This window comes from Ictalurus furcatus, chromosome 28 (assembly GCF_023375685.1).
Source record: "Ictalurus furcatus strain D&B chromosome 28, Billie_1.0, whole genome shotgun sequence".
In the NCBI taxonomy this organism is placed as follows: domain Eukaryota; kingdom Metazoa; phylum Chordata; class Actinopteri; order Siluriformes; family Ictaluridae; genus Ictalurus; species Ictalurus furcatus.
The window spans coordinates 3799880-3812480 of NC_071282.1; the positions used below are offsets into that span (position 1 = coordinate 3799880).

Genomic DNA, 12601 nt, shown 5'->3' on the forward strand with positions numbered 1-12601 from the left:
GAGGTCCATTAAACTACAACCATCCTAAGCTCTGGCCCTGATTTTAATCATATAGTAAAACCAAAATGGACATCTTCATGGTGTCATTTTCTATTGTTATAATAAACTAATTTCTCTACCATATGTAACTTAAACAATGAGATACATGACGTTCAAAGGGAATTTTGATAGTGATTTTAATTTTTGTTTTATTTTTCCTGAGGCTATGCTCAAGAACATCTTCTCCTTCTTGGATGCAGTCTCTTTGTGTCTCTATTTGGCTGCTGAGAGGACAAAACACTCGACACCATAAATAAAGCTTAATGAGAGTGGTGAACAGTTTGAACAGTTTGACCCTCGTGCAATATTTCTTATAGAGGTCTTCAAATTTGGTTTAGATGCACATTGTGACCTACTGAAACACTAAATTGTTTATTTTGTTATGAATCTAAGCAGTATAAATCATTTTCATATCACTGTACTGATGAACACTGAACACTAGATGGTAGCAAATCCATGAACTGTTTTTATGTCTTGGTGAGGACCCGATGTCCCCACAATGACAGTTTTGACAAAGAAGTTACCTTTTTTAAATACAAAAACTAAAGAGCTAAAAGGTTTACTTTTGCTTACAGTGGTTAAAAGTTAGATTTAGGTGTACGCTTAGCATTAATTAACTGCATTAATTATTATGTCAGTGGAAGGTCCTCACAAGGATAGTAAGACAAACATGTGTATTATTCGGTCTTTGTAGTGACCAAATGTCCTCAGTGATCTTTGACTGCTCACTGTAAAATATAAGCATCTTCCAGTCTGTTTTTGTTTCTCTTTGGCAGCCTGAAAATTTTTTGATTGCTATTCAATGTTTCTGGCTGAGAGAAATGTTTAATTAGACTTGGTTTTGATACACTTTCTAAGCTGATGAAAAAGTAAATAATTTAGTATTATGAATCTTTTTAACATTTTACTACACTGAAGATCACTGGACACTACATTGGAAAGAAACATTTTTGTTAAAATGCAACCTAATGTTAAGGTTACACTTAGGGTTACAGTCACGTGTATGTACAGTATTGAATTATTTAATGACATTAATTCACAAGTGAAACAAATGCTAAAGATGTGTGTGTGGTATAATGGTATACCGTAATAATAATAATAATAATAATAATAATAATAATAATAATAATAAATCATTTAGAAAATATTTTTCTACACCATTTAAATTTTTAATAAATAGTATACCACTTAAAAACTATTCTGGAAGTTGCCCTAAAGGAAAGAAAAAAACTGTACTACACCATGCATATACTGCAAACCATGATATGAGTTGTAAGGTTGTCATAGTGTAAATGTTTCATCCTGTTCCACCTCAACCCACATGCAGGCCTTAGGGATTACTGACCTATAAACAAAGCAGGTGAAGCCTCGGGAAGAGAAAAGCTATGGAAACAATAGTGTATCCTAGATTTCTGTCATTTGTTCCACTAATTATCTCACATTCTCCACTAATTACCTTGTGTAAATGCTGATCCAGATGAGGACAGGAAAGAAGGTAGGAGAAGAAAAAAGGAGGTAATAAGCAAAGGTGTGAGCGTCATTTAAAGCTACTGTGGTAAAGACATCACTGAGCGAGGAAGCGCTCGTAATGTTTATGTTCTCTGTGGGATGTAATAAAGTATTGGACATTTTTTTGTTTGGATAAAATAAAGATGTTGCAGGGAGTATATTTAGTTTTAATTAAACGTATTAACGTTAAATAAAAGTTTATGGTCTGAATCTGAATCAAATAAATCAGAAACTTGACTGAAATTATACTGTAGAAATATTTAACATTAATTTAAATTATGTGTGGTGTATAATCATCTGTAGACTGTGTGAAGTGTTTGAATTCTTATTTGTTCACATGGCTTAAAGATCATTTTCTCAGTAAAGAAAAAATTCTGCACATTTCAGCATTTTAAAACAATATATATATAAACGCCTTCTTTTAAAGTGAAACACTTGTAAAGATGTGTGTGGGAGTCACCCAAGGATACAGTTCTCTTCTACAAAGGATGCACTCAAGTATCTGTCATCACACCCCCGCTGAATGAGATGACCAAGGAAAATTTTAGCTTCCTCCACAGTTCTCCTTCTGAACTCTCCGGACCAACAGTCCAGACATATATTCCTCGACCTCATAACTATATTTTTCAAAACATAAAAAAAAATCATATGCTAAAATTGAAATGAATTGTTGCTGTTTAAGCCAACTAAATGGGATTTTTTTTTTTAAATATTTGCCAACCAAGTTTTTAGTCAGTTTTTATAGTCATTGGCATGTCTAAAACAACCTTTCTTTTTTCTCTCTCTCTACCTAACTGATAGAATAGGCTATTTTGTGAGAAGACATCTATTTTGGAAAAACATCTCAATTATAAATAAACATGTTGTAGCATATTTCTGACACAGGAAACTATCTTGTCTTGTTAACTTGAACAGAGAATAAAAAAGAGAAGCTCTTTATAGCTTCTTTAAGTGATTATGGATGTTCCACAACAATAAAACTGTAACTATAAATGTATAGTTACATTGTACTATAATTAGGCCTACTATATAATACATAATAGTAATATATAATACAATTACTATAGCCTATTAGTTTTGGCAAATTAAACCTATTGTGCTATTACTACAAATATGGATGGTAACTGATGGTCGGCTACTTGATCACACCATCCTGTCATTGATTATTTATCTATAACAGCAAACCCCAAATGTTTGTATGACGAATGAAGTACTTTCACTATAGTAGACACGAATATTGATGTCCAATTTGCGTCAACACCTATAGCTACTGGTATATCAGCCGTGATTTAGTCACCAAAACACTAAACTGAGGTTAAATCTTTTGAAAGAATGGTTTTCCATCTCTCCACTTCAGTTCCAGAAACTTCCAGAGTCTACATAGCAACATAGCAGTTGTTTTGGCGGCTCTTTACGTCCAAACACATCATTAACACGCTTTATGTTGTTGTTGTTGTGGCTGTTGACTTCAATTTGTCACGTTTGTATTTACAAAAAAAAACAACAACAAAAAAAAACATTTTTAAACAGTCTACCGTAAAGGTAAGCAGTGTGAAAGATGTTTTCAGGCTGTGATCTTTCGAGATGCTGATTGGTTGCTACCTGAGCTGTCGTGGAAGCCGATTGGCTGATTTCGTCCACGCGCGCAATCTGATTGGTCGGTGAGATTACCGCGCGGAGGTGGGATGGAGCGCGAGCCGCTATAGATCCGAGAAGAAGCCGCGCGCTGAGAAGGAGGGTTTCAGCGAGATACACTTACCTGAGTGCGGTTTATAATTAACGCTCACAATTATTCATTAAAAACCTTTCTTTACATCGCCATGGACTGTCGGAAAGTAAGTAGAGCTCTTTTCTGTCAAGCATGTTGGGATTATTTCTAGTTCTGAGTTTGAATAAACTATTTTCAGTCAGTTTCTCTCTTTTTTATTTGCAGGTGTGTGTGTGTGTGTGTGACAGAGCTCAAAGAAGGTTTCCAAAATGTCGCCCATAGAATATTAATGACAGTATTAATGTAACTGAATCATAATTGACGCCTGCACCTGCTGAGTGGTTACATAAGTATCAGCTGCTGAGTGTGTGTAGGATGTGGAGGATTATTGGCTTGACTGTGACTTTGATGAGCTTTGAACACATCAGAGATCCACACCTCAGAGACTTTATTCTCTTCTTTTACATCCTTTCTCATAGACTATAGTGTGACAGTAGACCTATAAGGAAACGTGGCAGCATATGTAGGCTTGGGTGTGCAGAAATTTGCTATGCAAAAAAAAAAAAAAATGATTGGCTTTGTGATGCTAATGAAACTCAACTCTGCATGCAATCCTGCAATGAGCAATGTAACAGATCAGAATCTTTTTCTTTTTTTTTTTTTCCATCCCAGTTGAGTTCAGATCACAGTTCACAGTTTATGTGGGTGTTTTAAAGAGCCCTGGCTTCAATACATACTGCATTTTGGTCTGTATAAGATTTTACACGTCACATCATGGGTGCGTTTGTGATCAGTGTGTTTAGGGCTGGACGATATGACAAAAAATATCATATCATGATAAAATCTCAAAGGTATTTCCTACCGTACATGATATGTATCATGATATATATATATATATATATATAGCCCGGATCTGCTAACAAACTCCCAGCAATTGAGTAAAATAAACTGTTAATATGTTAACTGTTACTCATATCATTTCTAATAACTAAACGTGTTTGTAGCACGGCGCTGTTGAATTCTAGATTCTGATTGGTCAGAAGGCTTTGATTAATTTTCTACAACAGCAGCACGGACAGTGGACAATTCAAATCACCGGTTTCTATTAATGCATACAATATATAATATCATATATAATACAATATAGTATAATGCATCTAATATCGTAATAACTTATGCTCCACATAATAATCTGATAATAAACAGATTTTTTTTTTTATTGTTATTTAACAACAACAAAAAACCTATACTGTTTATCACTGATATTATGACGTTTTTTTTAAAGAGACATTATTTAAAATATTTATGTGAGGAGTAGGAGTCTCCAGTGTCTGTGATTTGTAGGAGGCATTTTGTGTGTGTGTGTGTGTGTGTGTGTGTGTGTGTGTTGCATAGAAGGATGAGTGCGTCTGCTATGTAAGTAGCAATTAAACGGTCGCACGGGTTGCCGAAGCACGGTGGAAATTGCACTTTTCAGCTGAAGCGCCTTTGCTGAAATGCTGTTGTCTCATTATCTGTCATAATGTTTGCTGGAAACAATGGTCAACATTTTTGACATTTCTGATACCAATTTCTGTAGTCAAAGCCCGCCAACACAAAGAATCAGCAACACAAGCGATGAAGGACGTTGCATAAGCGTGGGTTCTGACTTGAGGGCTGAAATACTTTCTGGAATCACTAACACTAACTGCATTATCTGATCAGAATCCAAAGATCAGGCTTGTGAATGAGACAGATGGCAATTTGCATGTTCCGGACTGATGGGCCGCTGTTCCAGCAATACGCACTTGCAAGTGCACTTTCACACAAGATGTTTCGGCGTCGATTGGGCTCTGTAACTGTGCCTAAATTGGTTACTATGCACATTTTTTATCCAATTCGATTATGAATGAGCACCATTAATATTCAAAGGTCTATGCAAGCCAAAACAAGTGCATAAAATCTTGTGCAGTGTCTCAGCTTTGGCTTCTTTGAAAGGCCTTTGAGCAGAAAGGCAAGGCAGGCCCGCGAGGCCTCGTTTGTCGTACAATAGATCGCATGTTTATCCCTCTGTAATAGCAGAGCAGCCCCTAAGGAACGTCATGCTTCCTTTTCGCTCAACATGGTTCCTTGCAAAGTTCCATGGTGAAGCTCGGGATTTGCAAGGCATCGGTCTCTGCAGAGCAATATACCCCCAGCAGACAAGCTAAATTAGATGCGATGTCGGAAACTCAGGCCTCAATAGGCAGTGATGACAATCACTAGTCGTGTGGGAATGATGAAAAAAAGCGCTCACAGAAACCCACAGGGAAGAAAGCGTGTCTTCAACTACAACCTGATTCTTTAGTGATAAATCTACAGGGAATTGGTGGAATTTCATGGCCTGAGGAAATGCCACACTGATTATTTGGTTGTGGTTTAATGACATTAAGTTATATCAACTGGATATAACTTGCTGTAATGAGTCTATGAAGGGTGTTGCATAATAATTGGTATGGGTTTTCGGGTATAACAGATCATTAGAGTCTCCTGGCAAATGCACTTGAGGTTATCATCCCACCTGTTGAATTTTTGTCTAAAAAAAACTGAATGGAATTACAAATTTTGGGGCGGAGAAAGGCTAAATAACAGAGCAATTGTTTATACTTTACAATTTAGACTTTATCAATAGAGGAAATATTATTAATACTGTAAGAAGTGCTGCTTTCTAAATAGTACTAGGTTTATGTATTTATTTATTCCATTTGGTTTATAGCCTATAGCCTTTTTTATTACATCAGCGCTTACAAATATCTGCATGTCATTCATTTCATTTCCTCATAACCAACATGGCCGCCCTCACACTGTTTTCTGCCCTCTAGGAGGGCTGCGCTCAGCCACAAGACGAGGACATCATGGATATCCCACTGGACGACCCTGCCGCTAACAAGGCTGCCACTAAGATCCAGGCTGGCTTCCGGGGTCACATGACTAGGAAGAAGATGAAGGATGACAAACCACGAGAAGAGGTGAGCAAAAACACACATAATGAAGTTCTGGATGGCTGGAAAACAACGTTCCCTCCAAAACAAGATTGCATTCACACTTTTCGACCTCACAAACAGGAACCTGAATGTTCTTTTCCTCAGAGGTTAATCACGTAGGGATTTATCACACCTCTGCCTTTTTCTAAACTTTTCATGGTTAATTGGAGGTTTATCTGTTACCATTGAGCTAACTTCCGCAAAGGGTTGTCCTACACAGAACAGCTGTATGTTATTGTTCAAAAACATCTAGTTATGTTCTAGTGGGAATCAGGTGTCTATTGTTTATTGACTCACAAACACCTCACATGTCCTCAAAGCTTATGCTATTGATTTACTGATTAGGACAGGATAAGATTTACATTAAGTAAGTGAAATAAGAAATGGCCACATAATATTATATAATGGTGTTTTTTTCACAACAGTGAAGTGTAGTAAATTATTAGTAGCAGCTTGAAGGGGATTTGCATAACCATGCTTCTGGAAACATTTTCACCAAACAGCACAAAACAGCTGACTCACACCTCCAAACATCTTTTTTCATTCTGCCAGATTTTGTTTTAAAATTGCTCAAAAATAAACAGTATCAGTATAAGCATTATAACATTACAGATCACTCTAACATTACTAACCAGTGTAACGTTACTAATTTGTATAATATTAATAGTAATAAAAATAATAATAAAAGTAATTGCTGTTATACTGATTATTAATGTTACACTGATTAGTGGCATTACACTGATTAGTAAGGTTACACTAATTAGTACTGATTACTAATCAGGGTACTACTGCTAATCAGTATAACATTACTAATAGTATAACATCGCTAATAAGTGTAACAGTTCTAATCAATGTAATATTACTTTACTAATCAGTGTAACATTTATAATCAGTGTAACATTACTAATCAGTGTAACATTTATAATCAGTGTAACATCACTAATCAGTGTAACATTTATAATCAGTGTAACATTTATAATCAGTGTAACATTACTAATCAGTGTAACATTTATAATCAGTGTAACATCACTAATCAGTGTAACATTTATAATCAGTGTAACATCACTAATCAGTGTAACATTTGTAATCAGTGTAACATCACTAATCAGTGTAACATTTGTAATCAGTGTAACATCACTAATCAGTGTAACATCACTAATCAGTGTAATGTCACTACTCAGTGTAACATTTGTAATCAGTGTAACATTTATAATCAGTGTAACATCACTAATCAATGTAACATCACTAATCAGTGTAACATTACTAATCAGTGTAACATCACTAATCAGTGTAATGTCAATAATTGCTATACAATATCGCTATACAATATATGAAGAACAAAACAGTTCACAATAAATGTATAGCTAGTAATACAATAAATAGTACTTTCCAGAAAAACAGAACATTTCGTACCAAAGTTACTTACATACATACTGATAGGTAACAAATTAAAGGAAAAAACAACTCATTAACCGGGATGAAAGTCAGGTGCGGCTGGTCATGTGACCGTGATGCAGGGGGAAATGAAGCTCAAGGTGGAGCCCGAGGTAGAAGCGACGTTAACCACGGAGCTAGAGCTGGTAGCGACACACTCCACGAGGTCAGAGGAGGGTGCGAAGTTCTCCGCGAGGTCAGAGGGAGGGAGTGATGCTCTCCGTGAAGCATGGGGGGAGGGGGGATGTACTCTGTGGAGAAGGACAGGGGAGCAGAGCAAAGGAGTGACATCTTCAGCAGCGCATGGAGGCCAAGTGACGTCCTCAGTGGAGCAGGAAGGTGAGCGACATCCTCATCCTAGCAGGATGGTGGAGCGACATCCTCAGTGGAGTAGGAAAGCGGAACGCTGTCTGAAGATAAGCCTGGCGTAGTGACATCCGAGGCGGAGCAGGGAGGCTAAGCGGAGCTCTCGGCTGAACCGGGAGAAGGAACAGCGTCCTCAGCTGAACTTGGTGGCTGAGCGGCGTCCTCAGTCAAGTAGGCAGGCTGAGCGACGTTCTCCGTTGGTTCAGGAGGCTGAGCGACGTTCTCCGTTGATTCTAGAGGCTGAGCGAGATCCACAGTAGGGGAAGGAGGGTGGCCAAAGATCTTATGCCTGACCTCCAGCCATTCCTCTGGCCCTGATGAAATCCTCCTTCCCTTCTGGATTCGTCCTCAGGGACTTCAGGATTGCCTCTTGGGTCACGAAAAAGTCTGCTGCATCCATTTGTGGTCTGGCTTTCTGTCAGGAACGGAGACGGCAGAGACGGACGCACGTGCAGATGCAGTTTAATAAAGATTAAACAAAACACAAAAGAGACACTAAGCATATGTGAACAGGGAAACAAACATAAACCAAGACCTGGGAGACCAGAGAACATAACATCAGACAAATGAAGCCGGACACCGAGTGCTGTACAAACCAGGTGTACAGTAAATACACACAGGTGCTCATTAACCGGGATGAGAGTCAGGTACGAGTGGTCATGTGACCATGATGCAGAGGTGCAGTGGCTGCTGGGAAGTCCCTAGTTCCTTCCGGAGATTCGTAACATCAGCTAAATAAATAAATGCCCCCCAGTGCATAATTTACTAGTTTAACCTTTATTTTGTCATTCGTCAGTGTCTATACAGTATATATGATCTATTTTTGAAATATTTTTGAAAACAAAGTTCAAACCACTGAACTTTACAGGTACTCTTGTCACAACCAATACCCGATGAGAGCTTCAGGCACGCATATTAAATCGGAGCATAGACCCTTTTATAATAGCATTTCGATGCCTCTGATTTCTAGCAAAAAATAAATAAAATAGCAAGAAGTGCAAAGTATAACGTTATATTCTGTGCAGAGCATCAAGCTCCGTATTTAAAATAATAGAAGTCGTATAAATAACTCAGTACCAAAGTGCAAATGCAGGCAATTTACAAGTACAATAAAACAAAAATGTAGACTCAGCAGTACAATTAAAGACAGATAAACAATACAATAAACCCAGAAACAATAATAATAATAATATGTGTGTAAAAAAAGAAATGTGTATACATATTTGCAATTACTCAGTGATTGTTTTTGATGCTGTCTTTGGATTTATTATTTCTAATTGTAGGCATTTCCTGATTTGCTAAATTCGTTAAAAACGTTAACAACTGTCTGTGAGAAATGAAAGAAAATGTCTGGTTTTCAGAAAAAAAAAATCTCAGATTTGCACTTTCCTTTGTATAATAAGGTGTTTCATGTCTAACACACACTGCAGTCTCCTCTCACTGCTTCGGTCCTGTAACGAAACCACCCACAAGTTCATGTCACCAATTTCTATCTGGTGTCTAATAGGGCAGCATTTCAAACCCAACTCCACAAAGCATGTTGTGTCTGGGATTTATTTTCTCCCCATAGACCTCCTTGTGGCTGAAACGGTTTCCTAGCAATGCCGCCTTAATTACTTGTTGCTAGGCAATAATACAGATGGCATGGGAGTATAGATCACAGGAGTATCAGCGCTCTTGGTTGTTTTATTTATGCACAGGAAGTGCTTTTAATGTGCTTTAAAGCAGTGAGTTTTTTTGCACACACCTTTGTAGCACTGAATAAACTGGCCACTAAGTGTGTATTGTAGTTTTCAAAATGCTCAGTCGGTGGTTTATTAAGTACTTTATATGGTGTAACTAACAAACTGGCAAATCCGTGTATTTATGTCTATATATTACAGGTTCGAGTGGCAAGGCTGATTCTAAGAGAGTATAAAAGATACATATAGAAGAGATGGTGGGGGGGTGTTAATAAATGATAAATGAGCCTCTGACATCTGGAATCGGAAATCGGAAAGTTCCAGAATTTTGAAAAAAAAAAAAAAAAGATATGTTCAATATCTTGAATATTCAAGATGCCGCACTGTTTCTAAGCAAATTTGTCATATTGACCAACTCCTGTATGTTGAAGGTCAGATTTCCCTCGAGTCAGTTCAGACGACGCTGCGATGGATTCGATCTAACGTATAGATGTCAATTATTTAGCCGAATTTTCAAAGCGATGTATCTCCTCAGTAGTAACGCAGACCAATCGCTAGTCAGAGGTTACACATTAAAAGGTAATTGGTAGTTTCAACTCTCATAACAAAAATGGCGGTCTCTTAAGTAGTCTGTTTATCTTTCACACATCACCGATGCTTAAATGAAACTCTACCACTCTATAGTGTGAGTATTTATTCATTCGGAGTTGTTTGTCTTGTTCTGTGCTGCGTGATTTTGGACCGGCAGCCACAAGCTGACAGTCTCGTCTCTGTTCCAGAAACAAAGGGATAAGAAGTAGCGTGAGACGACATCCACTGCCGCCCTGACAGTTTTCCACACATCACTGCAATAACCAGAGGTTGAAGAGAAACTTTCAGTGTATAATATATACAAGTGTAAACTTAGAAACTAAGCCTGGATCAGTGACCTTTCACTCCTCCTCCGCTCCTGATAGAGTTTGGACAGTAGTCTGTGGCGCACGATAGCCCCTCAGCATGTTATATAGCTTCTGTGGAAAGTTTCAATTGAATTTTTTTGTTCATATCGCTTTCAGTGATTAACGTTTTTGGTTTAAATACTCTGTCGCTTCTAATAATACAAGCAAAAACGTATACTGATTTTATTTATTTATTTATTTATTTATTTATTGCTCACACCCGCCTGTACTCTTTCAGTAGAAGTATGCATTTATTACATCGCCTTTTCTAGTGTGGTTTTGTTTTTGCCTGTTTAATAAAGCAAAAAAAAAAAAAATTTAAAAAATGGCTCAGATTCAGTGCTGTCAAGGTGTTCATTGTACAAAATTCCCTTAAACCATTATGAAATGTATTTTTTATTTGTTCCACATTAATGTTTTTCACACTTTTGAAAACTTCAATCAAAACCAAAACACAAGTTGTTTTTTTTATTATTATTAATCAAGGGGAAAAAATTGCATTAATAAATGCATTAAAAATGTAGTATTTTGCTTTCCTGTCAGCCTTGGTACTACAAACGGCATTTATGCTGCTCGTATGTTTTTTTATGTAAGTAAACCTGCCTGCCTCTTCCTCCTATCTGAATTTTGAAGAACTGCATTAATATCCTACATCAAATGAACGTCTGTCTTTGTAACTGGTTTTCCCGTACAAATGTACTGGAACCCTACCCAATCTCCACTGCAACCCTACCCAATCTCCACTGGAACCCTACACAATCTCCATTGCAACCCTACCCAATCTCCACTGGAACCCTACCCAATCTCCACTGCAACCCTACCCAACCTCCACTGGAACCCTACCCAATCTCCACTGCAACCCTACCCATTCTCCACTGCAATCCTACCCAATCTCCACTGCAACCCTACCCATTCTCCACTGCAATCCTACCCAATCTCCACTGCAACCCTACCCAATCTCCACTGCAACCCTACCCATTCTCCTCTGCAACCCTACCCAATCTCCACTGGAACCCTACACAATCTCCACTGCAACCCTACCCAATCTCCACTGGAACCCTACCCAATCCAACATAACATCATTTAAAATCAACTAGCTAATGTTAGAAAGAACAGTCTAGAAGCTTAAGCGCACTCACACACATTTATGCATGCTTTTCATGGCCACTGTGCATGTAAACCAAAGAAACATGAACATCAACAAAATAAAATGTTCCATGGTTGCACTGATCGTGCATCGGTAGCGGTATCAGTGAACACCCAAAAACATGTACTCGTATTCGGTCAGAGAAAATTGTATCGATGCATACCATGCTCAGAAAGTTCCCGGGATAGATTCCAGATCCACCATGACCCTGACCACATTCACCTGCTTGCTGAAAATAAACGAATATATCAATGAAACGGCTTTGTCCTCCATTTCCCCGCAACATGATCTTGTAAATTCAGAATGATTCCATATAACTCCATATCTAAAGTTAAAGTCAGGGTTAGGAGTACTGTTTGTGTCTTTTCTGACTTCATTTAAAACACTTAAGCTGAAAAAGTATTATAAGTATTGGTTCTTAACATGGCCACTGGGATTCGACGAGGCAAAGTCAGTATTTTCGAGGCTAAATCGCACCTTGTAGAACATAGTCTGGGTTTATTTTTTTATTTTTTATTTTTTAATACCTTGAAGAAACCGTGACCTTAGTCAGGTTAGACAGCATCTTTGCTTTGTACGGCGTGACTGTGGGGTGGAAAAAAACAAACAGTTATGTCTTTCCAGGGGAAAAGCAGGAAGCGATAATCACCACATGTTCTACTTTCTTCTGTCCATTGTGATTTGTGTACTGTAATTAAAAACATGAGCTCTGGCACTCCTGCAGCCTGATTAAAAAACCTCTCTCACGCTCTCTCTCTCTCTCTCTCTCTCATACA

General features: G+C 37.8%; 1 protein-coding gene across 1 annotated transcript; it reads left to right on the forward strand.

The window, feature by feature from the left end:
• Positions 1–3257: 3257 nt before the first annotated feature.
• nrgna (neurogranin (protein kinase C substrate, RC3) a) lies at positions 3258–11141 on the forward strand. Its single transcript, XM_053618580.1, has 3 exons — positions 3258–3383; positions 6097–6243; positions 10520–11141. Exons 1-3 carry the CDS (start codon positions 3369–3371, stop codon positions 10538–10540), a joined length of 183 nt encoding a protein of 60 aa, XP_053474555.1. The 5' UTR covers positions 3258–3368; the 3' UTR covers positions 10541–11141.
• The last annotated feature ends 1460 nt before the right edge of the window (positions 11142–12601 follow it).

Bases quoted from the DNA above. Each gene is read 5' to 3' on its own strand.
- nrgna (XM_053618580.1), top strand. The intron at 6,244-10,519 runs GTGAGCAAAAAC...TCTCTGTTCCAG, and splicing joins ATGACAAACCACGAGAAGAG to AAACAAAGGGATAAGAAGTA.